Source organism: Triturus cristatus, chromosome 8, assembly GCF_964204655.1.
Source record: "Triturus cristatus chromosome 8, aTriCri1.1, whole genome shotgun sequence".
Taxonomy (NCBI): Eukaryota; Metazoa; Chordata; class Amphibia; order Caudata; family Salamandridae; genus Triturus; species Triturus cristatus.
This window is the reverse complement of record NC_140591.1, coordinates 852,860,129-852,884,258: the sequence shown is the minus strand read 5'-3', so window position 1 is coordinate 852,884,258 and position 24,130 is coordinate 852,860,129. Positions and strand designations below refer to the sequence as shown.

At 44.5% G+C, this 24,130-nt stretch overlaps 1 protein-coding gene across 7 annotated transcripts in view; it reads right to left on the bottom strand.

Moving 5' to 3' along the window:
- The window catches only part of ST3GAL6 (ST3 beta-galactoside alpha-2,3-sialyltransferase 6), a 722,381-nt gene that overhangs the window by 176,060 nt on the left and 522,191 nt on the right, over positions 1 to 24,130 (bottom strand). For all 7 annotated transcript variants that reach the window (XM_085622352.1, XM_085622351.1, XM_085622348.1 and 4 more), the window contains 2 exons: positions 22,416 to 22,490; positions 557 to 657 (listed from right to left, as the gene is read on the bottom strand). In XM_085622352.1, the coding sequence (XP_085478478.1) occupies positions 557 to 657; positions 22,416 to 22,490 (176 nt within the window). The remainder of the gene's footprint in view (positions 1 to 556; positions 658 to 22,415; positions 22,491 to 24,130) is intronic.

Genomic DNA, 24,130 nt, shown 5'->3' with positions numbered 1-24,130 from the left:
GGTTTAATGTGCTTATTTTTTGTAATAAGTCACGACACCTAGTGCTTAATTTGTTTTTTTTTTTAAAGTTCAGTGGTTCAAAGATTATCATAGATGCCCACTACCAGCGTTACCAAAGGCTGCCAAGTTTGAATTCCATCTCACACAGCTTTCTTTCACCGCCACACATTTCCTGTCGCCATTTCATTTTTGCAGGTTGTTCATTCTTTTCGAGTTCTCCTCTTCTTATTGTTTTCCCATCTTTTACCTTCCTCCCGTTTGTTTTCCTCTCTCTTGCTCAAGACCAAAGCCTGACAACGTAAAATAAGTCCTGGTCCCCAAAACTGAGCACGGGTGCCCATCATCCGCAACCACTTGCAGAAATTAAGCAACGCCTGCACGTTCTCAAAGCACTGGTGTCATAATATCTGAACACTAGTATGTTCCTCACACCTGCACCTCAAATGTTGGCCTCTGAAAATCAATCTTTTGAAATTAATGTGAAAAGAGAGCTATGAGAAATATACACCTCTTATGCCACCTTTCTTTGGTAAAATGCAAAGGGGAATAAACTTACCTCCATTATGGATTCCATAAGGTAAATCCATCCGTCTACTGTTTTCTTCAGTAGTCTGTTTCAAATATTCCGGACAGAGGAAAGGGTTAATCACTGGCATCCTGAAAGAAACAGACAGCAAGACAATTTTGGTGGTAAATACTACAGTAATACTTATCAAGGCTGTTATCTTATCTGTGTCTACAATAAACAGTTGTGGAAAACATGTTTTTACTTACATCTTCCAAACACCAAAGGGGAATCTTGTGAAAAATGGGCTACTTAAAATGTAGGCTTAACTCATAAGAAATTCTATGTGCAGGTATGTTTCATTGGATTGACTATATTAGCATAAGAAGCTACAGCTTTACAGTATGCGTAATTAGACCCAAAAATTCTCTTTATTTTTAGAAGCACTGCAGTAACAAGATCCCCCTCAAAGTGTTGAAAAACAAGTTACTTACCTTTGGTAACACCTTATCTGGTGGAAACTATCTAGGCGAAAATTCCTTACTTTAGAATTGCCTCCAGATGTCAGACTGGATACGTACCTTTTCGAGCAGTACCTCTGCGCACAGGTAGGGAGAGTGGTTGGGCTCTGCGTCGGCACCATGACATGTGCGGTGTCTTTATAGGCACCACCCCAGCTCCCTAACATCAGTTTCTTTTCGTGACCTTTCTGTGCCATAAGTGCCAAGCCACAAAACATGCTGATTCACTACAGTGCATCACTACAGGCCTCAATATGCAGAAATAAGTTTGCAGAGCGAGGAGGATGGGAGGGTCAGTAAGGAATCTGCAGCTACATAGAATATCTACCAGATCAGGCATTACTGAAGTTAAGTGACTTGTTTATCTGTTAGAGACTTCTAACTGCAGATTCCTTGCCCTGGAATAGATACCCAGGCAGCACCTCCCCAGAGATAGTTCTGCCAACAAACTACACCAAAAAGTCCTGCAGGACTGAACTGGCAAAGTGCTCCGCCCAACAAACCTGACTGTCCAGATTAGTAGGGCATGGTGAACATGTGTAAAGACGCCCAGATGTCCAGGACAGGGACTCCGCGAGCGAATGCAGTGGTAGCAGTCTTGGCTCTGGTACAATGAGCACGCAAGCCCTCAGGAGGTTGCTTCTTGACCAATAGGAAGTAAATTTTTATGCAGAGCAAATTCCTTCATAAGATTTCGGTCTTGCTTTCTTTTTCCTAACATACTCAACAAAAAGCTGATCGTTGACCCGGAACACTTTGCACACAAAAAAAGAGTTATCATTCTACATTGATCGAACCAGACGATGGACTCTCTTCTTAAAAAGGGCAAAGCAGCGCAAAGAAAGCAGGATAGATGATATTTTGGCCCAAATGGAAGGGTGTCAGAAACTTCAGAAGGAAAGGGGCCTGGGTTCTCTGAACCAGTTTTATCTGGGAAGAATGTCATGCAGGGAGGATTCATGGAGAATGCCTGAGTTCGCTGACCATCCTGGCTGATGGTATGGCCACCAGAAAAACATTTTTTATGGTTAATAGTCAAAGTAATCAATTGTGCAGTGGTTTAAAGCATACACACATAAGGAAAGTTAAGAAAAGATGTAGGTCCCCTTGGGGTATGATGAAAATATCTTGGGGAAGACAGATGTTGGAGTCCCTTAAGAAATCTAGTCACAACAGGTGACTTGAACAAAGGAAGCTTGGTCAGGCCACCTCAAGATAGTCAATAAGACTGATACGCATTTAACTGTGCCCCTAGCAGAGCCCTGTTAGGCCACAGAAAGAACAAACAGTAGAACTTGGGATAACGGTGCAGAAAGAGAGTCAATGTTTTTAGATGTACACCAGGTTACAAACTTGTCCCAACAGCAGAAGTATACCGTCTATGTGGAGGGACGCCTGGCTACTATAACAACATCACAGATTTCAGGAGAAAGGTTGGAGAGTATCAACTGACAGCTGCTCAATCTCCACACATGAATGTGAAGGGAGCGCAGGGTAAGGTGTTAGACCTGCAGATCCTCCTGAAGGGGCAACCTGATCGGAGGTCCGGATCACATAACCATGAATTTGAGATACTAAACTCTCCGTGCCCAATCCGGAGCTACAAGAATTACAGGGACCCAGTTGATCCTAATCTTCTGGAGAATTCTGAGGAGCAGCAGAATCCGGTGAAAAGGCATAGAGGAAGCCCTTTGAGACAAAACGCGTCTCCGAACAAGTGTCCACAATCCCAGAAGAGACCTTGCACCACCTCCAGATGGAGATGCCATTCGTGATCTGATAAGCATTGACAGTGGAGTTCACCTGCTCTGGCGTTTAGAGAGCCCACAAGGTTTTGAACCGTCAGAAAAATGCCCTGGTGTTCCAGGCATGTCCAGAGATGTATGGCCTCTTGACACAGGGTCCATGACCCGACCCCACTCTGTTAGTTGCAGTACCCCACATCAGTGGTGTTGTCAGTGGACACCTGAACTAGCCTTCCCTTGACCGGAGGAAGAATTGCGTTTAATGCCAGTCACGTTGCCTGCAGCTCCAGCATGTTGATGTGGAGCTGTGACTTCACTACAGATCAGAGTCCTCTGATCTCCATCCCTTCCAGATGGCTTCCCCAATCCATGAGTGACGCATATGTCACTACAGAACTCTGGGTGGAAAAGGACAAGGATTCTTTTGCTGACAATTGCAGTTCGCCAGGGACCACATCAGCTCTCTTGCAGTTCCCTCCGAGATCTGGATCATGTCGGAGACATTTCCGTGATTCTGTGCCCACTGGAACTTCAGTTCCCACTGCAGAGCCTGTATAAGCCAACAGGCCTGTGTTACCAGCATGATGCAGGAGGCCAGGAAGCTCAACAGCCTCAGAGTCATTCTCACCAAAATCCAGGAAAGAGGCGGAAACATTAGAATCATAGCCTGAATATCCTGGATTCAGTGTTCGGGTGGATAGGCCAGAAACTGCACTGTATCCAAAATAGCTCCGATCAAAGGCAGCATCAAAGAGAGTCAGGTGTGACTTTGGCACATTGATAGCGAATCCCAAAGAGTGCAGGAGGTCCACTATGGTCTGGAGGTGGGATACTACAGCCTGGTGCGGGTCCGCCTTCACCAGCCAATCATTGAGGTAGAGAAAGACTAGAACCCCAAACCTCTGCAGACGTGCTGCAATCACTGCCATTACCTTGGTGAACACCAGAGGGATGCTGGGAAAGCCAAATGGGAGCACAACAAACAGATAATGCTCGAGGTCCAACGCAAACAGCAGGTAATGCCTGTGGGCAGGCAGAATGGGGATATGGAAATAGGTGTCCTGCGAAGTCCAGCGCTACCATCCAGTCTACTGGATCAAGAGCAGACAGGACCTGAGCATCTTGAATTTCTCCGTATTCAGGGAGAAGCTGAGATGTATCGAATAGCGCAGAGGCCTCCATCCTTTCTGGGCATCAAAAAGTAATGGGAATAGCAAACATAACCTAATTTTGAAGCGGACACCCTCTCAATGGACCCCTGGCCAAAAGAGCCAGTACTTCCTGACTAAGCAAGGAGAGATTGTCCATCAACGAGGAGCTCTTCATCTGCGTTTAAAGCCACAGAAAGAAAGGAACTGATGTTATAGCGGAGGAGTGGCATTTTATGCAGCTGTGCACCATCACATACGGGGCAGAATTAAGCCACCACACAGAAACACGAGTGAGAGGCGCGAGAGACCATTGTTGAGAAAATTACCAGATCCAGTCTGGTGCCTGGGGTTATTCTACAGGAGGGGAATCTGCAGTAAGAAGTATTCATCGAAAGGTAGAATTACATTTAGCAAACAGAACCAGAACAAGTAAATTTGAACACTGTTGAGGAACACAATGTCACAGACATCTCAATAGGCGTGGCTGGACTCTTCTCAATGTGTTTCTATGAATCTGTACCGGCTTATAGTCAGGTTCCAAAAGTTATGGTGAAAGATTGAGGTCTTATTGGTTACCTTTATATCTTTCAAATACACAATCACAGTTACTATACTTATAAGAAACATATTTTAGGCAGATAAATGGAATTGTAATCTGTCTGAATATGAACACTTTCTCTAGTTAATGAGCATTTTAAATCATTGTGGTTGATTGCACTTAGAGGGACTTATGTATATAAGGCAGGCTCTTTACTGATTCAGGCAAACACAATAACTACTTTATCTTTATCTCCACCATCTGAGAAGTGTATTTTGTAGAATCCCGATAGTGCACCTCTAGGCATGCTTCCTGAAATCCTCCATAATCTGAACCTGCCTTAGGTCTTGAGGCGTAGATGACTATTTTAACTCCCTAGGTGGTTTCTCGGTGGTCACATTTTAGAGTTTCCATGCACGAACTGTACTGCATCATCAAGGGCAAATCGTTATTCCCCATTTCTGGGGTTACCAATGTCTCTTTCTGTTCTTATTGAGTTTTCAGCTTAGTGGATTAACCCACTCACAAGTTTGTTTTGAATCCCAACATGTGGTGGAAGAACCTTTCCTGAGGGTATTCTTAATTTGAGCGTATTCTTACACCTTTGGAATCCGGGACTGTACTCCGCAAAGCCCATATTTCTTCTTGCCATTTAAGAGATTAATACTACTTTCTCCCACACCCACCTTTTTTTCCTGTGGTCGTTCTCAATGGCTTTCCTCAACATTTGTCCTTCACTATTTGGTGTATTTGAGACTCCTTATCTGAGCTTCATGTACCAGTCTAGTGCATTCTTTGTCTATCATTCCCCCATGAGTCTAGTATTACTTCAACATACTGCATTTAATCTGTATTTAGCACTCAATAGATAAAGATTTCTTGGGCGATGGCTTTAACTTTGACAGGAAGCATTTTGTTGTTCATAATCACTGAGGGTCACTTCCTGGGGAGCATGATAAAAGTGAGCATTATTACGTTAGGAGAGAAAATGGTACTATGGAGTACTCACCCAGGGTTAATATGTTTAACTAAAGTGTTTCTGTTTAATTTATAGGGAAATGGGATTAGCACTAAATTATGATATTCTCACAACAGACGTGAAATTAACTCGCACTTGAATGTTTTGTTTGAGTTAAGTGTTGTCATTGTTAGTGAACGCCATTAGGAATACACAATGAATCTGTTTCTGATAGACTTATTAGGCCAAGCCTATCAGATAGTGCAAGCTGTCTGGTTGTGAAAGACACATTGGGCGCTTACCAATAACGTAGAGGACTTGCAGCCCATCCCACTGCTTACCATTGGTTGGCTTTACGGTCACTCATTTGTATACTTCTCAGAGGATGGCTTGTCTTGTCAGTCTTGTCTGTCTCTCGCCTGGAGAATTGTCAATTTACTGGTGTCCCTTCGACTGCTCACTTTTAGGAAAGAAGATTTTTTTCTTTTCAGTCAAGCTCTCTACAATAGTGCATGTGTTCTCCAGTTGTCTCCTAGTATGCTTCTCTTCCTCCATCCATGCTCCATGTTGTCTGTTGCCTGTGTGCTTCTCTCCACCGCCCTCCTCCATGATGCACTCATCATTCTGTGCTTCTTTCTCCAGCGCCACATTGTTGCTCTCTCGACGATTTGCTTTTCACCCCTGCACTCCATGCAACTTTCTCTCTCTCCCATTTTCTTTTTTCCACTACCAATGCACCCTGTGTGCTGATTCCCCCAACCACACCCTCTGTGTTCTACCTCCCCTACCTGCTCCTCCTCTATTGCTTCTTCCCAACCGCTTTAAAAAAACTAAAAAATTCACTTCTTTAGCACATTTTCTTTTTATTTACTGATGCAAATAACATTGGTAAAAAAAAATACCCTGCCTCAATTTTAAAGCACACAAATGCATGGTGCGCACGCATACAAAGTGACATGGTCAGTCATGTCATATAGGCTCTTTAGGCCTTGCCTGCAGGCAGCACACATGTGCTGTTGCTTCGTAATCTATTGTTTCTTTACAAAAAAAAAAAGGGGGGCATTTAGCTCACTCAATACTTACCAATGGTTTGCTTATTTGTCACTCATTTCCTTGCTTCAATTCGTCAGTGAATGGCATGTTCACTTCCCGTTCACTTTCTCTGCTTGCTTCTTTCTTCGATGGAGCACGGACCACGTACTAGATCATTCGTTTATTGGTGTCTTTCTGCTGTTCACGCTGGGACTGAGGTACTTCTTTTCTTGCCCAGTTGTTGTAGCTTGTCATTCTTTTTGTTGTAACTAGTCTCCTCCTGCGCTGTTGCAGCTTGTCCTATTTTCTGTTGTTGCAACTTGCCCCCTTCAGTGTCCACTGTTGCTGCAGACTGTCCCACTGCTGTTGTCATAGCTTGCCCCCTCTTACCACATCTGTTGTTGTTGCAGCTTGAGTTATTTTCATACTTTTGCATCATATCACACTACATAGTTTCTATTTGGTAGCCCTCTAAGCAAAAATAGTTTTTACTCCTACCCATGAATACTCATTTTATCACCGCTGGAGACATAAAGGACGGGTTTAGTCTTTCCAAAATCGCTATGACCTACAGGTACTGCACAGCTCCAATCAGCGGGCACATTAACTATTGAGATATTTTTCCATAAAATGTCATATTCCCGAGATAGTTTGATAAAAGGTCATACTGTGCCTCTTACATACCACACTCAACACCTCATCACTTCAGCAGAGATTTACAGGTTTTCTATAGCTCGAGGGACAAAATCAGTGGAAGATTTTTGTCAGGAAGATGGTCCTATGAATTTTTGGAGCCTGAGGTAGACCAAAAGGTCAGAGATCTATAGGGGCTCATTAAGAGTATGGCGGTCCTGGGACTGCTGTGCTCGCAGTGGTGGTCCAACCACCATGAAGGGTCCGCTCGCTGTATTACGAGTGTGGCAATTTGACCGCTACGAGACCGCCCACTAAGCGGGAATCAAGGATCTCACTGCGGCGGTCTGCAAATAGCCTGAATATGCTGGTGGTGCCAATGCTGGCACCGCAGAGCATATTACGACCTGTATATCTACCGCCCTTTTCATGGCAGGCACCCCACCATGAAAAGGGTGGCAGACTTGCAGGTAAGGGGGCCCCAACAAGGCCGCAGCCGAAACTGGGCCTGGGGTGAATGCAGGGGGCACATGTTACCCCTTGGAAACTCATTCCTGCACGGTGTGGCATGCACTACATGGTGCATGCCACACCTTGCAGGAATGTGCAGTAGGCACTTTCACAGCGGCGGTCTGCTTGCTAGACCGTCCTATGAGCCTAACAGACCACTGCTGTGACACCACCGCACCACCCATGCGCCCTGGATTCAAGTCTTAATCCGGCGGGCGGGCTCACCATGGCCTTGGCGGTCCCATTGGAAGACCACCAAACTTGTAATAAGGCTTTTATGTTGTCTAGGCACTGAGGAGAATATTGCTAAAACTTTGATGCCTCAAATATTAAGAATGCAGGGTTGAGTAGGAGGTATCAATCCCCACTTACGGTATTCTATTTAAAATATGTTTCAGGGATTTCTGGAAATAAAACCCTGTGGGAGTGTCAATAGTCTAATTCCCCGTTGCTGAAGTTTAAGAATTCATATTTTTTCCATTCCTTTGTGATAACATTTGATATTAAGATTTTTTTTTTAACCACCCTACGCATTTCAAAACTGGATAAAGTAATTAGTACATTTGAGTAGGAAAGTATTTTAGCTAAACACTTTTTTTGATGTAAGGGATGTTAAAAGAAAGAAAAAGCATTGGCAAAGCCTATACGTCTAGCTTACTCCTTATGCCTAAGTGACTCATGGGTAAAACTGAAGCATATCTGGATTCTTTAGCTACTGAACTGAGAAAATAAAGATTATGACAAGGCCTATGTGTCCCCTATGTGTTCCCCAACGTTTCGTGTACATGCATGTACGCCATGCATTTTCCCTCCATGGCCTGTCAACCATGATGCCTATGCTATAACGTGGCCTGCCATCAAGTCTCCCATGAGAGAAACGACAAATCTGCACTGAGGCCTACACGTTTTGCATCATGTTTTCCTGCACTCGTGCCATTTTCATGAAAGCCCATTTTGTGGCTCAGCCGGAGCCCGAAAAGAGGTTTCAGGCCTCAGACGCTCTGAGAGCTGCAGCTGCGTATCCTTGGCCTCGCACACTTGGGCCTCAGCCAAAGGGGCCCAGTCCGGGGTGCCGAGATAGTATGGAGCACGATTATCTGCTTACTCCTACTGAATGACATTCCTGCCTGGAAAAGGAGGAATAAACAAAACCTGCCTGCAAAGGATAGAGCCTAGCCTTTCTGTCTCCTTTTCAGTGATTGCAAAGCTCATGTCAGTGAAAAGCCCATAGCCCCCATGTAAGGCCCACGCAGTGAATAAAGAAATAGAAGCCACATCGGCTCTTGGTGATGGGCAACCTATGTCACAGATCAGTTCCTGCTCCGGACTTTAGATATCAGATAATACAAGATGTGCTGGTCGTCCTGACACTGAAGGCCTCTCTTCCAGATTCCAGACTTCCAGACTGCACAGCTACCTTCCCCCAGTTACACGTCAGTTACACGTCATGCTCGAGTTGAGCACAAGTAAGGCAAAGTTCCAGTAAAGTTCCAGCTGATCACGCAACCCCCTCCAGGTACCCACCCACCTATGACACTCACCTATGACTCATCAAGTGGACGCCCACATGGACGCCCACCTTCACGCCTACTTACACGCCCACATGCTCTTATCTCATTCTCTCTTGGTCTGCCTGAAGCGCTCCTGCTTACGTATAATATTGAATGTATATATACTGTACTCTGTGAATAAAAGTTTCAGAAGACCCTTCCTGATCCCTTGTGGTGATGGAACCATTCTCCCTATAACTCGAGTTATTGGAATAAAGCCCTTTTGAACCCGATACCACGGACTTAGCCTCTTGCTTTATGCATGATCCTATTGATACCTATAGAAATTATGAGTGCGTAATACTTTATTTACGACATTATGGCGCCCGAATAGGGACAAATCCCCTTCCCCACGCGCCGGAGATGAAGGTCCAGTTTTGCCCCCTTCTACAGCCGTGACGGACTTCAAGTGTACACGTCGCGGGTTTTCCCGCCAACTCCCTCAGGCCAACGGAGGAGACGGACTGCGACCAGGCATCCATACGAGGCGGTGAGGATTGCGGATCGTCCCGACCCAGAACCCACCCTGCGAGAGAGCTGTGTCCGAGGTTTCTAGAGATCCGCCAAAGATACGCCATTCCCGCGCATGCGCAGCGTCGAGTGTCCGAGGCCTTCAAGTTCTGCTTCCCGGTGAGTTTCATGGGGGTTGCATAAAGACGGGTTCATTTAATGAACACGGTAAAGACGTGTCTCACTTGTGAGACCGGTATGGTTGTGCTGTATTCCAGCGCATAGAGTTTAAGTATACAAGTGCATGCATAGAGTCATTCAAGTCTTCAAGTATTCAGGTGCACCGATTCAACTGTATGAATGTTATTGTCTTAGTCAGGTTCAGTTAGGTTTGAATGTGTCAGGTTTGTATGTAAGATTGTTTCATTGTGATTTTGTTTTAGGTTACATTTCAACATGCCGTTGTTTTCGAAACTGCGTAAAATAGGTACTAGGAAAGGTGTATTAGAGGAATCAGTTAACATTCCGCCTAGAGACACACCTGGACATTTCATGTACTGTAAACATGGTTTAGAGGCCGTGTTGTTTTTAGAGCTATGGGTGGATTACACGAAGGATTTAGAGACAGTATAGATGGCCTATCACGGGAACGTGGGATGCGGAATGCATTATGAAGGTAGAGGAAGAGCTATGGAAGAGAAAATGTAGACCTGCTCAGAAGGATGCCATTGAGTTTTGGCGCAAGGAGTCACATAGAAGAACAGAGAAAGAGTTCCACAAAGCAGAGAGAAGTAGACAGGAGTCTGAAAAAGCCAAAGAAATAAGTTACAGGAGGAAGGGGAGCGGGTAAAAAGAGAACAGGCTGAAAGAGAAAGAAATACAGTCGTTGCTGGTATTTATCCCGTCCTTTCAGAGGAACTAGCAAGAGTGGCCCCAGTAGAAAGACCCGTTAGAGTGCCACCACAAGTACCCCGAAAAATAAGACCAACAGCATCCGAAGCGTTTGTTACCGCCTACCTAGAGGAATCCCCACCAGCATACCTAGACGGATCTTTCCCTGCACCCCCAACACAGGCCCAGCTCCAGGAGCTCGAGGACGGCGGGGAGGGATCCGGGACAGCATCAGGAGGGGGGCCGACTGTAAAAGTAGACATCTCCGAATGTATATAAGATCCAGATCCAGGAAAGGGCAATATGCTCGTGATTTCACTAAGACTTAGACAAGCAGTCGCATATTTGGAAAAATACCAGATATGGTCAGTCAGTCAGTCAGTGAAAACTTTATTCGGATCATTAACCATCCATAAAAGTACAAGAGAAACAATTATAAAATCATACAATAAAATAAAATACTGTTTACACATGGGGAATAGTCCATCTAAACTTTAAGACATTGTAGACCGGGCACGAACCGCAATTTTTAAAAAAGAGCTCACACGAAAGACAAGTTCATCATCGTCCAGGGACAAAATCATTGAAAATGCAAGTTCCAGGCTAATTGGTTTTGATTTTTTAAAATACGGAGTTAAAAACCATTTGATATACTTCATATAAAATTTACAAAAGAATAAAAAATGTAGAGTTGTTTGCCTACTCTGGGAGTCACAGGGGCATGGCTCAACACATTGGTCATTGAAATTCCATAAAGGGAAGCTAAGTGCATGTTTGATGGTGCCTGCCCTAAGGCGAAATATAAGGCCTCGCTCCCAATGGCTCAACGGAAGAGTTAAATATCTGGGTGTGGGATGTATTATAAAATTACGGGCTAAGTAACCAGAAACACTAGATTTCAAGGACTCCCTTGCTACCCTTTCGACATCAAATAACGTATAAAGTGCTTTTTTAAGTTCACATTTAGTGGGGTGCTTAGTGGTGGAGGGTTTCAGGAAAATGTCTTCAAAATTCACGCTGCGAAGAATGCTATGCACCCCTGATAGCCAGGGAATGGTCATGCCCCTGTCGCAGCGGAGACAATCCTCAATGATGTCCCTAGTCAGTTTGGCGGCGGGATTTTTCCAGATCGACAGCCAAAAAAGGGCTGGACGAGCACGAATAAAATCCCCTATAAAATGCAAACCCAATTCCCTATGGCATATAAAATGTGGGGAAGTAATGGGAACACAGAGAAGTTTCCTACAAAATCTATGTTCCTCGGTAATTATATCAGAGCAACTGGCAATACCCCAAACCTCAGCGCCATAAGTAGCAACCGGGACGCATTGAGTTTTGTATATTTTTAGGATAGCAGGCAATGCCCCGGTCAGTTTTGGACGGGGGAGGCTCAAAATTGAATTAATGGACTTTGAGAACTTACTCCTGGCGTGGGCAATATGCTCACTCCAGGAGTTGTTCGCAGCAAAGACCACTCCCAAATACGGGAAACTGCCAGTTGACCCCAGTCTTTCTGCCCCCACTACTATGCTGCCAATGTGATGCCTCTTCGGGCCGCAAGACATTACAAAAGACTTTTTAAAATTGGTCTTCAAATCTAGGGAGTCCATATGTGCAACAAAGCCATTCACCAATATACGTAGTGCATTTGGGGTGCGTCCCATAAGGACCGCATCGTCTGCATATAGCAGTGCGGGGAGATGGTTATCTTTTATAAACGGGACATCACCGGTTAAAGAGACCAAATATCTGTGTAGGCCGTTAATGTATATTATAAATAAAAGGGGGGCTAGGACACATCCCTGTCTGACCCCTCTATTGACTGTAACAGGCTCAGAAAACTCACCCCCAGTGCCAATCCTGACACAGGCCTTCAAATCCCTATGCAAATAGGCCAAAAAATGTACCAGCGATTCATCCAAGCCGTAATCCAATAAGGCCTTCCAGAGTAATGACCTATTGACAAGGTCAAAGGCGGTGGATAAGTCCATGAAGGCCAGATAAATTGGGCTATTACGTGCTACGGTGTACTTGCCCAAAATAAGGTTCAGATTAAGGCATTGCTCCGCAGTTCCCACTTTATTGCGGAAACCCAACTGACAACTCTCTAGAATATGGTTGTCCTCGGCCCATAACAGGATTTTATTATACAGTACTCTCCCTAAAATCTTTAGAGTATTGTCAATAAGGGAGATAGGCCTATAGCATGATGGTCGTGAACGGTCACCCTTCTTAAAAATAGGCACTATAATACTAGATGACCAGGTTGGAGGTGGTAAAGAGGTAAAATTTAAATTCTTAAAAACATTCAATAAGAGTGGGGCCCATCAATCAGGGTGGGTCTTAATAATGTCAATTGGGAGGCCATCTGGGCCAGGGGCTTTATTCCCCGCGCTCTGTGCGATGGCCTCCATTACCTCAGATAGTAATATATCAGCCCGTGGGGGGCTGTTAAATATTGGGATGGCCGCCGCAGAAGGTGGAACTGCATAGATCTTAGAAAAGTGGTCCACCCATGCAGCTCCAGGGATAGTACAATCTATTGGGGTCGCGACCTGGCCCGCGCAACGCAGGTCTTTGACCGCGGCCCAAAAAATCTCCCCTACCACGGGCAGCAGTTTGTACTAGCACCTCCCAGCGCTCCTCGAGAATCTCCTCCTTCCTTCTCCTAATGGCCAATTTATATCGTGACCTAGCGTTTTTTACATCAGTCTGATTCCTCGGGCTAACAGATAAGGCTAATCGCAATTCGCGGTTGGCCAGGGAACACTCATGATCAAACCATCCCTGGTCATCCGTCATGGCGCGCAAAGGAATCATGAGCTGTGCACGAAGGGCTAAGCAGATCTTGACAAAGTCGTCTACTACCCCAGTGTTAGGACTTAAATCGGACAAACATGAGAGGAAAAGAGGAAGGTTATCTCTGACCAGGGTCTGTACAGTCGTCATCACATTAATACCCCTCCATTTTAATCTGAGATTGTTTGAGCTTAAGGAAAGGTTCCTAGCGCCGCATTCCTTATTGTAGACCGGTCGATGGATAATCTTTAAACTGATCTTGATAGGATTATGGTCCCCTTGGGACATTGGAATTACCTTGGCCTCACTGATGCGGTCTGTCAGGCCAGGGGATATAAAAATGTAATCAATTATTGAAGAACAATCTCTACCTCTGAATGTTGGCACTAGGGGGACAGTGGGAAAGCGGTCCATAACATTCTCCAAATTATGTGTACTCAAAAGAGTAGTTAATTCCACACCCCTTTGGCACCCCAGACCTGAGTTACAATCCTTAAAAGTTGAGCAATCACCATTTAATTTAGCATTAAAATCACCACCCAATACAAGGCCGGAGGTATCATTAAAATCATCCCTAGCCTCCAGAGTGGTGATAAAATTAAAAACATTCCTAAAATGTGTATTAGGTAGTGAGCTAAAATCATTATTATAAAAATGTACCAGGAAAAGACTAGATATGGATAAAAACCTAAAGAAAATGTACAATTTCAAAAGAACAGGGGAAGGTCCTGAGTGCATAGCAGAGGCCACACAAAACAGAAAAGTAATTATTAAGAACTATATCCTTCGTTTCCTAATTAACTGTCTGATCAGGGAAAAAGACGAAGGTGACGGGGACGTACACCCTTGTTATATAGGTTGGAGTGATCACATAGATGCCGGTCAGCATGATAAATCAGGACAGACAGACAACATGTTGACCAAAATCCGAAAGGCAATAATAGCCTCACACGAAGCAGGACCGGACGGAAAGGCTGAGTCATCCTCTGATGACGAAGCCGGGGACAAAGACAAAGTACTATACGTGGGCCATGCCCGATGGTTCGAGAGGCCCAAGGGCCTCAATTACCGTAAACAGGGTACGGCTATAAAAGAAAGATATTCCCTTGAAAGTTTATTCCAAACTACCGAAAAGGCCCTGAATAGATGGATAGGTAACGACCAGCCCCTCACCCCGACCGAAAAAGAATTAGCACGGTCAGCCACCCTGTGGGTGTCCCAATATGATACATATAATAATGATATAGTAGCCCAAACGTTCTTGAGCCTCCCACCAAACGAACAGCGCATAGCTGGTGTTTACATGGTCCAACATTTGATTACATTGTATGAGAGTCAATATTCTGATCCCGGTCTATTGTATAAGTTGCTGGACGACATAGTACTAGACAGGTGGACGAACATGGGTACTGAATTGATTAATGTCATCCTAGATCAGCGACACAAATATATAGAATTCGTGACTAGGTCCCTGCTTCCCGCTCCACCCCATGATAGACGACAGTTATACGACAAACTGAACCCCCTACGAGAGGTTCATCCTGTAAAAGATACAAACAATTTGCTACAACGAGTATGTCTACACCCCCTTGTCGAAATTAGAGATACTGGAAATGAAAAAGATGTTGCCCTCCCATGATAAAGACCCGGGGGGTTTTCACCGAGAACTAAAAGACATTCTCCGCTTAGGAGAGTATACATATGCTGACATTCTAAAAATATTGAAAGTACTATTGCCTGCTGGTATTTACGAGAAGCTTAAAGAAAAGGACTGGGAGGAGGGAGAGAAAAAGATTAGCTGGGATGTGTTGGAAGCAGAGGATGCAGCCAGAGCCCCGGGGGTTGGTCTGGGTCCCCGAGCTAAAGAATTACCTGAATTCCTTGTACAAGTTTTGCCTAGATTATTAGTTATTAAAAAGGAAGACTGGGATGCTATTTCAGCCTGTAAGCAGAAACCAGACGAGGACACAAGCGATTTTTACTCTAGGTTTGAGAACTGTTTTACTATCAATAGTGGCCTTAAGCCCGGTAGCGAATCATATCCCCATCTTTTCGTGAGCAAACTAGTACAAAATTCCCTACCTGAGATTAAGTATAGGGTACTGAAGGTTGAGAGTACTTGGCAAGCAAACAGCCCTTCACAAATGTTACAAATGTTACAAAATCACCAGAACAGAATTAGAGAAGAACACGAGCAGGAAAAGAGACGCATGAAAGACACAAAGATGAAGATGCTGGTGGCCCAATCGGCACCGGCAAACACAAACACGAACAAAAGTAGCGCGACACCAGTTAAAGGGAACTGTAATTATTGCAAGAAGCCAGGCCACTACGTAAATGAATGTGCAGTCCTGAAACACAATATAGCTACAGGTAAAACAAAGCCACGTCCATATCCTCCCAAGGAAAATAACACGCATCAGACATCAGATACGTTTCCACCGCCGCCACCGCCAGTCCATGCACCCACCCACGCTACAGCACAAATGTATCAGCACGCTCAACCTAACTATCCAGAATACCAAGCATATTCATGAAGCAGCCTAGAGAGGGAATTCGACTTGCCCCTTATTCCAGTTCCTGTGGACCAAGAGGGTCCCTATGTACATGCACGTTTACTGGGACAGGATAAAAAGTTTTTGATTGACACTGGGGCGAGTAGAACTACCATCAGTCATTCCGAGGTTCCAGGGGCACCCCTCTCGGGCTCAAAGAGCATATCCCTGGGTTTTTCAGGAAAGCCAATTATTAATGAGGTTTCGGAACCAGTCTCTTTAGGAGTTGGTCCACTGATACATACAACAGACTTACTGCTTACTAAATCATGTCCAGAAAACTTACTTGGTATAAAGACATTAAAGGAACTGGGAGCAAATATCTGTTGCTCGCCAGAAGGAGTGCGACTGTATTTACGTGATTTCAAGGGACATTTTGTAATAAAAGATTTTGACATCAGGCTCCAAAATGTACCACAGCACCTATGGGCACAAGGTCCGACTGACGTAGGTTTCATGAACATTACACCACACCAGGTCACCCTCAAAGCAGGAGTAGTGCTGCCACGGATACGACAATACAAGATCCCACCCGAGGCTGAAGTAGGGTTACTGAAATTAATCAACGAACTCATTGCACAAGGGGTGGTGGTGGAGACTGACTCAAACGTATGCAACTCACCTGTTCTTCCTATTCTTAAGCGAACTGATCCCAAAGCACCACCTGTCTATAGATTAGTTGTGGACCTGCGAGAATTGAACAAATGTGTAGTCCCACAGTACCCGGTGGTCCCGGACATTTCTTCATTATTGACTGCTATTGATGCAGAGGCAACGTTCTTTACAGTTATCGATCTGAAGAATGCATTTTTCAGTATCCCAATACATCCAGACAGCCAATATCTTTTTGGTTTCAGTTTAAAAGGCCGCAGCTTCAGATTCACAAGAGCACCACAGGGCTACACAGAGAGTCCTAGCATCTACAGTCAGGCACTCAAACGGCAACTAGACAGTATTCATATGCCTACCACTACAGCACTGATACAGTACGTAGATGACATTCTCATCACAGCAAGATCAGAAACTGACTGCGAAGATGCATCACTCACGGTTTTACACTTTCTGGCTTACAAGGGGCACAAAGTGTCCCCTTCGAAGTTACAATTCTGTGAACAGCAAGTGGCGTACCTTGGGCACTTGCTGTCCAAGGACGGTAGGCGACTGACACCGGAACGTATTCAATTGATTTCTGGCCTTTCACAGCCCAAGACACAAAAGGAGGTACGTGCATTCATTGGCCTCACTTCATATTGCATGCAGTGGATTCCCCAGTATGCTTACATAGCCAAGCCCCTAATACAGTTGACGACACAGGAGGCAGCTTCTACTAATGTCCTCCCTTGGACACAAGAACACACTGTGGCATTTTGAAGAATTAAAAAGAGCTTTATGTCAAGCACCAGTTTTAGCGACCCCTGATTACAACAAATCTTTTATGCTTTTTGTGACAGAGCGGGATGGAACAGCACTATCTGTCCTCACACAAGATCATGCAGGAAAACACAAGCCCTGTGCTTATTTTTCTAGTACATTGGACCCAGTAGCCCAGGCTTTGCCTGCGTGCCTAAAATCTGTTGCAGCAACGGCCTTAGCCATAAGACAAAGTGACTCGATAGTGCTGGGCCACCCCCTGACAGTACAAGTACCGCACGCAGTGGAGGTTCTCTTGAACCGGACACAAACCCAACACCTGACTGTAGCGAGACTGACAGGTTATGAGCTGACGTTATTTCAACCACACATAGAGATCAGACGATGCAACATACTGAATCCTGCTACTCTTTTGCCCTCTAGTACAGAAAACGTTCCACCACATGACTGTGTTGAAGTGATACATACGTGACTAAACCAAGACAAGACTTGACGGATGTTGCACTCCCAGACCCTGACCTAACACTCTATGTTGACGGCTCATGCATGAGGACGGGGGCGGGAGAATTAGTGGCAGCGTATGCAGTGACCACTGCTACTGAAATCATAGAGACTAAAAGAATAGACATACTGTCAGCACAAGCAGCAGAGCTCATCGCTCTGACACAAGCATGCATAAGAGCTAAGCACTTGAGAGTAAACATTTACACCGATTCACAATATGCATTCGGGGTAGTTCACGATTTTGGAGTACTATGGAGAGAAAGAGGTTTCTTGACCTCTCACGGGGCCAAGATACAGCATGGCCCCCTTATACAAGCCCTTCTGGAAGCGATACATTTACCGACAGCCATAGCTATCCTGAAATGCAAAGCACATACTAAAGCCACAGATACCATTTCTCAAGGCAATGATCTGGCAGACCGAACTGCTAAACAGACAGCTCAGACCCCACTAGACATGACGAACTCACAGATACCATCAATGACCAAAGCCATGACAGTCAGGGATCCTTCCAGGGATGTACAAGACATACAGACACATGCTACTCTAGACGAATTAAAGACATGGTCGGAACAAGGAGGGGTACTGACTGATCAGGGTTGGATGACTAAGGGCAAAGCAACATGGTTTCTTCCTGATTCGATGCTACAAGTGATCATAAATACCGCACATAGTCCTGCACACTTAGGAGAAAAAGCAATGCTAGACAGCTTACAGAATATCTGGTTCAACAAGCACCTGCGTGCAGCAGCGAAACAAAAAGTCAGAACATGTATGATCTGTTGCCAATTCAATCCAGGTAAAGGCATTCCGGTGGAACAAGGTGGATTCTCTCCACCTGACCATCCTTTTGAAGTCCTCCAAATGGATTATATCCACATGAACAGATGTAGAGGTTACAAATGTGTCCTGGTAGTAGTATGTGCACTCACAAGATGGACAGAAGCCTATCCAGTCCCTGATTATACTGCTGTAACTACCGCCAGACAATTGGTGCGGGAGTTTTTCCCACGTTATGGATTACCGCGTGTCGTATATTCCGACAACGGTCAGCCTTTCTCCTCTGAACTCATGAAGCAGGTGTCCCTTCTGTTAGGGTATACCTGGAAGTTTCATTGTGTGCGACATCCTGAAGCAGCAGGCCTTGTAGAAAGGCACAATCAGACCTTAAAGACAAAACTAGCAAAGATTTGTGCCGAAAAAGGTGTAGATTGGATGGTAGCCCTGCCGGTTGCCCTCTTTTACATGCGAATGGTAGCCCATTCTAGAACTGGCTTATCTCCTTACGAGGTGGTCTTTGGTAGGCCACCGAATATGTGGGGCACTCCGATGCCTAAAAAGATTACTGATGTTGATAGTAACATACTGACAGATTACCTGGCTTCCTTGATGTCTGCACTACTCTCTTGTCGTTCGCAGGTTGCCGCGGCCTTCCCTGACAACACCCAGGTCAAGGAACACTCCATCGCTCCTGGGGATTATATTTTAATAAGGAACTTTGACAGGACGAGTCCTCTTGAGCCGAGGTGGAAGGTTCCGAAGTTAGTGCTATTGACGACGAGGACAGCCGTTAAAGTCGAAGGACGGAAAGGATGGCTGCATATACACCACTGCAAGCGCTACTTCGGGAATAACGACTCTTTTAAAAAGGAAAGGAACTTTTCAGACTTTGAGCCCCCTTTACTAGAGGAGACTCCTCAGCAGGAGTACAAAGCTAAACTTAGATCTAGAAAGCCAGACCCCGTTTGATCAATTAAGTCCACTAGGTGGTGAATCGGTTGAACATGTATTCTGACTTGCATAAGATCTCGATAAGCAAATACTGTAAAATATTACGTGGTAGATGTATAGTGACTTTGATTTTTCTATCTCTTCTGTGCATCACGATAATAGGTATCAGCCTAATACTACATGCTATTTTTCCTCCTATTGCCTCACTCTTACACTCCTCCACTAATGATACCATAAAGCATACATTTAGTGATCTGCCATCCTATGAGCTATCCTATCGACTTGCCCTGCGCAACAATACCTTTATTCAGATGCTGCACCATTCACATCAGACTAGCAATGCTACAGACTGCTGGGTCTGTGGCCGACTTCCCCCGTATCAGAAGGTGAAGGGAGTGTTGCCTCTTTTCCCTTTTCCGTTCTCCCATAATGGTTCTTGCGGAGCATGGTTTGCCTTAATGACATCCATTAACGGTGATGCCAAAGAATGTCAAGACAAGGAGTGTAGGGGTGACTGGGTATGGGGTAACTTGAATAAAGTCATGAATGAAGCATGTTTCCCAGACGAAGAAGGTCTTCCCCAAAGAAAAGGTACAGATCTAGAAAATGAAGAGTATCAGCAAGTAAATGCGACCCTCGACTTTATAATGTTGAATGTCAAACCCATACACAATGTTGGTCCATCCTCAATTACAATCCTGCCAGTAAAAGGGGACTTGTGTGTCAGAAAAGAAGGCTCAGTACATTTGGGGCACAGCGAGTGTAATACTATAATAGAGTTTAAAGACAAAGGAAAGTCCTATTTCAGAGCATCACGACACACCTACTTTATTTGTGGCCAGACAGCCTATGTACAGCTGCCCTTAGACTGGGGTGGGACGTGCTACATATCATTTCTTTTACCACCCGTTTTCTTGGCCCCATCGAACTATCATCAAGATCCCCAACTAGCACTTATCAGACACAGACGAGGGCTCGATGCCTCCGGCATTGACCAGACCGAGACAGCTTGGGAGCAATATACAGATTTCAACAAAGGATTCTTTTTCTTAATAGGTCCCGTCCAGAATAGTAAACTTATCCGCAGGCTAACAAGGATTCTAGAAACAGTTGTAAAAGAGACTGCATCAGCCCTGGGGAACTTGACCCAGGAACAGTCTGCTATGAGAATGGTCGTTCTTCAGAATCACCTTGTTCTTGACGTCATCCTGGCGGATAGGGGCGGGGCTTGTAGAATCATCGGCTCCAGCTGTTGCGTTTTTATTCCTAATAACGCACCATCTGTATACAAAGCAATAACAAGGCTCCACAAGATTGCCCAAAGCATACATCAAGACCCGGGCACGTGAACTTGGTCCAGTTGGCTCTGGGGAGTAATATCGGCATGGGGATGGAAAGTGTTGACCGTCTGTGGGTTAATACTACTAATGGTATTCAGTTGTTGTCTATGTCTGCAGTGTGGCCCGGCCATTTGCGGCCTGTGTGCTACTGCATGTGTTCCACGTCCCCATATACAAAGCATTGAAAATGGAAAAATAATGCTGCAAGAACAGATCGACTGTCTCGTGAGAATAGATGTGACATGAAGGGTCCACTAGGGGACAAGGAGGGAATGAGAAAATAAAGATTATGACAAGGCCTATGTGTCCCCTATGTGTTCCCCAACGTTTCGTGTACATGCATGTACGCCATGCATTTTCCCTCCATGGCCTGTCAACCATGATGCCTATGCTATAACGTGGCCTGCCATCAAGTCTCCCATGATCGAAACGACAAATCTGCACTGAGGCCTACACGTTTTGCATCATGTTTTCCTGCACTCGTGCCATTTTCATGAAAGCCCATTTTGTGGCTCAGCCGGAGCCCGAAAAGAGGTTTCAGGCCTCAGACGCTCTGAGAGCTGCAGCTGCGTATCCTTGGCCTCGCACACTTGGGCCTCAGCCAAAGGGGCCCAGTCCGGGGTGCCGAGATAGTATTGAGCACGATTATCTGCTTACTCCTACTGAATGACATTCCTGCCTGGAAAAGGAGGAATAAACAAAACCCGCCTGCAAAGGATAGAGCCTAGCCTTTCTGTCTCCTTTTCAGTGATTGCAAAGCTCACGTCAGTGAAAAGCCCATAGCCCCCATGTAAGGCCCACGCAGTGAATAAAGAAATAGAAGCCACATCGGCTCTTGGTGATGGGCAACCTATGTCACAGATCAGTTCCTGCTCCGGACTTTAGATATCAGATAATACAAGATGTGCTGGTCGTCCTGACACTGAAGGCCTCTCTTCCAGACTCCCCGACTGCACAGCAACCTTCCCCCAGTTACACGTCATGCTCGAGTTGAGCACAAGTAAGGCAAAGTTCCAGTAAAGTTCCAGCTGATCACGCAACCCCCTCCAGGTACCCACCCACCTATGACACTCACCTATGACTCATCAAGTGGACGCCCACATGGACGCCCACCTTCACGCCTACTTACACGCCCACATGCTCTTATCTCATTCTCTCTTGGTCTGCCTGAAGCGCTCCTGCTTACGTATAATATTGAATGTATATATACACTGTACTCTGTGAATAAAAGTTTCAGAAGACCCTTCCTGATCCCTTGTGGTGATGGAACCATTCTCCCTATAACTCGAGTTATTGGAATAAAGCCCTTTTGAACCTGATACCACGGACTTAGCCTCTTGCTTTATGCATGATCCTATTGATACCTATAGAAATTATGAGTGCGTAATACTTTATTTACGACAGAACTCTGCATACTGCAAGCTCTCTGGTCACCCTCAACACTACTGCTAGACCCCACAAACCATATACATAAACTTTCATAGGGTTATGCAGGAGTTTATTGAAGCTGATTAGGAATTCAGAGACCGCTTTATCTCTGGTTATACTTAAACACAACTAAGTATTATAAGTTAATGAGCTATTTAAATTAAAAACAAAATTTCCCCCGTAATATCAGTCATGCGACTTACTGAAGAAGAGATTTATAATTTGGATTGAAGCAAGAATCATTAATATGGAATTCTTTTTGATCTCCAGCGGGAACCCTGTGTAGGACAAACACAAAAAAATAATATAAGTAAATGCATAAAAAACACATGTATTATAGGTGTAAAGTGACATTTAACCAAATAATGATGAAAATTGATATAATCTGTGAGGCCTGTTTCCACATTACAAAAGCAGTATTCATTTGCATACTTGGTTAGGTTTCATTTTGTACCAAACGTAACATATCCTACCAAACCAATTCCTGTTTTCTTTATAATTTAAGAAATACAAGTGATTTCATCATGTAAAGAAATTCCAGGCCATACAATATAATATGCATAGATGTAGTTCACAGACTACTCCACATATAGCATCGGCTTTTACTGGAGCAATTTTCAATACTGAATTACAGAAACATTAGTAGAATTAGCAGAGATCTACTTCTTACTCATTCATGTACATTCTTCCAATATGTATGCATTCAATAGGTCTGTGGCTATGCCGTCACAGTAGTACAGAATATTTAGTAAGTTTGTACAGCCAAAAATGTACAAAACGGGACTTACATTTAGCTCCAGTACAAAAATTGTCAAAGCCCCAGGCAACGTGACCGTTTGCAATTGACGTGATCCCTTTCTCTTTGCATGAAATCTATTTTTAGGCCATTTGTTGGCTTTTGGTACTTTTTTACAGCGCTCTGTACTGGCCCAGTAAGACAGCTGCCAAAAGAGGTAGAAGTGACCCTTCTTACAAGAAGAAAATGTAGCCTAACAATAGTGAATACAGTCCCATTGCTAAGGAGTAAATTAAACTCAAGTTTATTGTATATTGGAGCATATGTATTACTCCCCTTAGAAGTAAATGAATTGGTAGTAAACAATTTTTTGTATTAGTGGAGAGAGATCTCTTCACGATGCAATCTCCATGGGCTTCATTAATTGCGTTTTAGAGTCTTTATGTTAGGGTAGCCCTTGGTAGTGGAAGATGACTAAGGATGAGATTCATCAAGGACGTAGGGTCGGAATGCCCAAGAAAAGGATTTTATTAAATATGTGAATTGCATATTTTTTCTTCTGATAGTTATTCCAGTTCAAATGGGACGGCTGTGATGGTTGCTATTCATAGTTATGACTTTAAATTGTACTAGAGAATATTGTTAATCAGAGAGGTATACTCTACAAAAATGCAGCATTTTCAATACTTCTCAATATTAGGACTCAAACTCTGGAACGCCCTTTCGCTCCCATTGAGACTTGAGTCACACCTCTTTCATCTTAGGAAGATGTGTAAGACCTGGCTCTTCCCCAAGCTTACAGTTAGACCAGGACCATCCTTACCAGTAACTTTTTCTGGAAAGTAACTCCTCCAGCGCCAAGAAACTGTTGGTGAACGAGCACTATAAAAGTTCCTATGAACATAACATTTTGATTGGCTCCTTGTTTATCGGTATCTACCCAGAAGATTTGTATCTAGTAGCGGAGACAAACCTCATGACAACATCAACTTACACATCACTAGGCCTTCTTCCCCGAACTGCTGCCCGTCAACAAAGAACTAGAGTATTTACCTAGCTTGCAAAATGTGTCTGCACTGGGAGACATCCTGCTAGAGGAAACAGTCCGGAATCATTCATTTTCATTTGAAGAAACCCCCAAGGCATGGCGGTGGCGCCCTCACCATGCACTGCTAATTACCC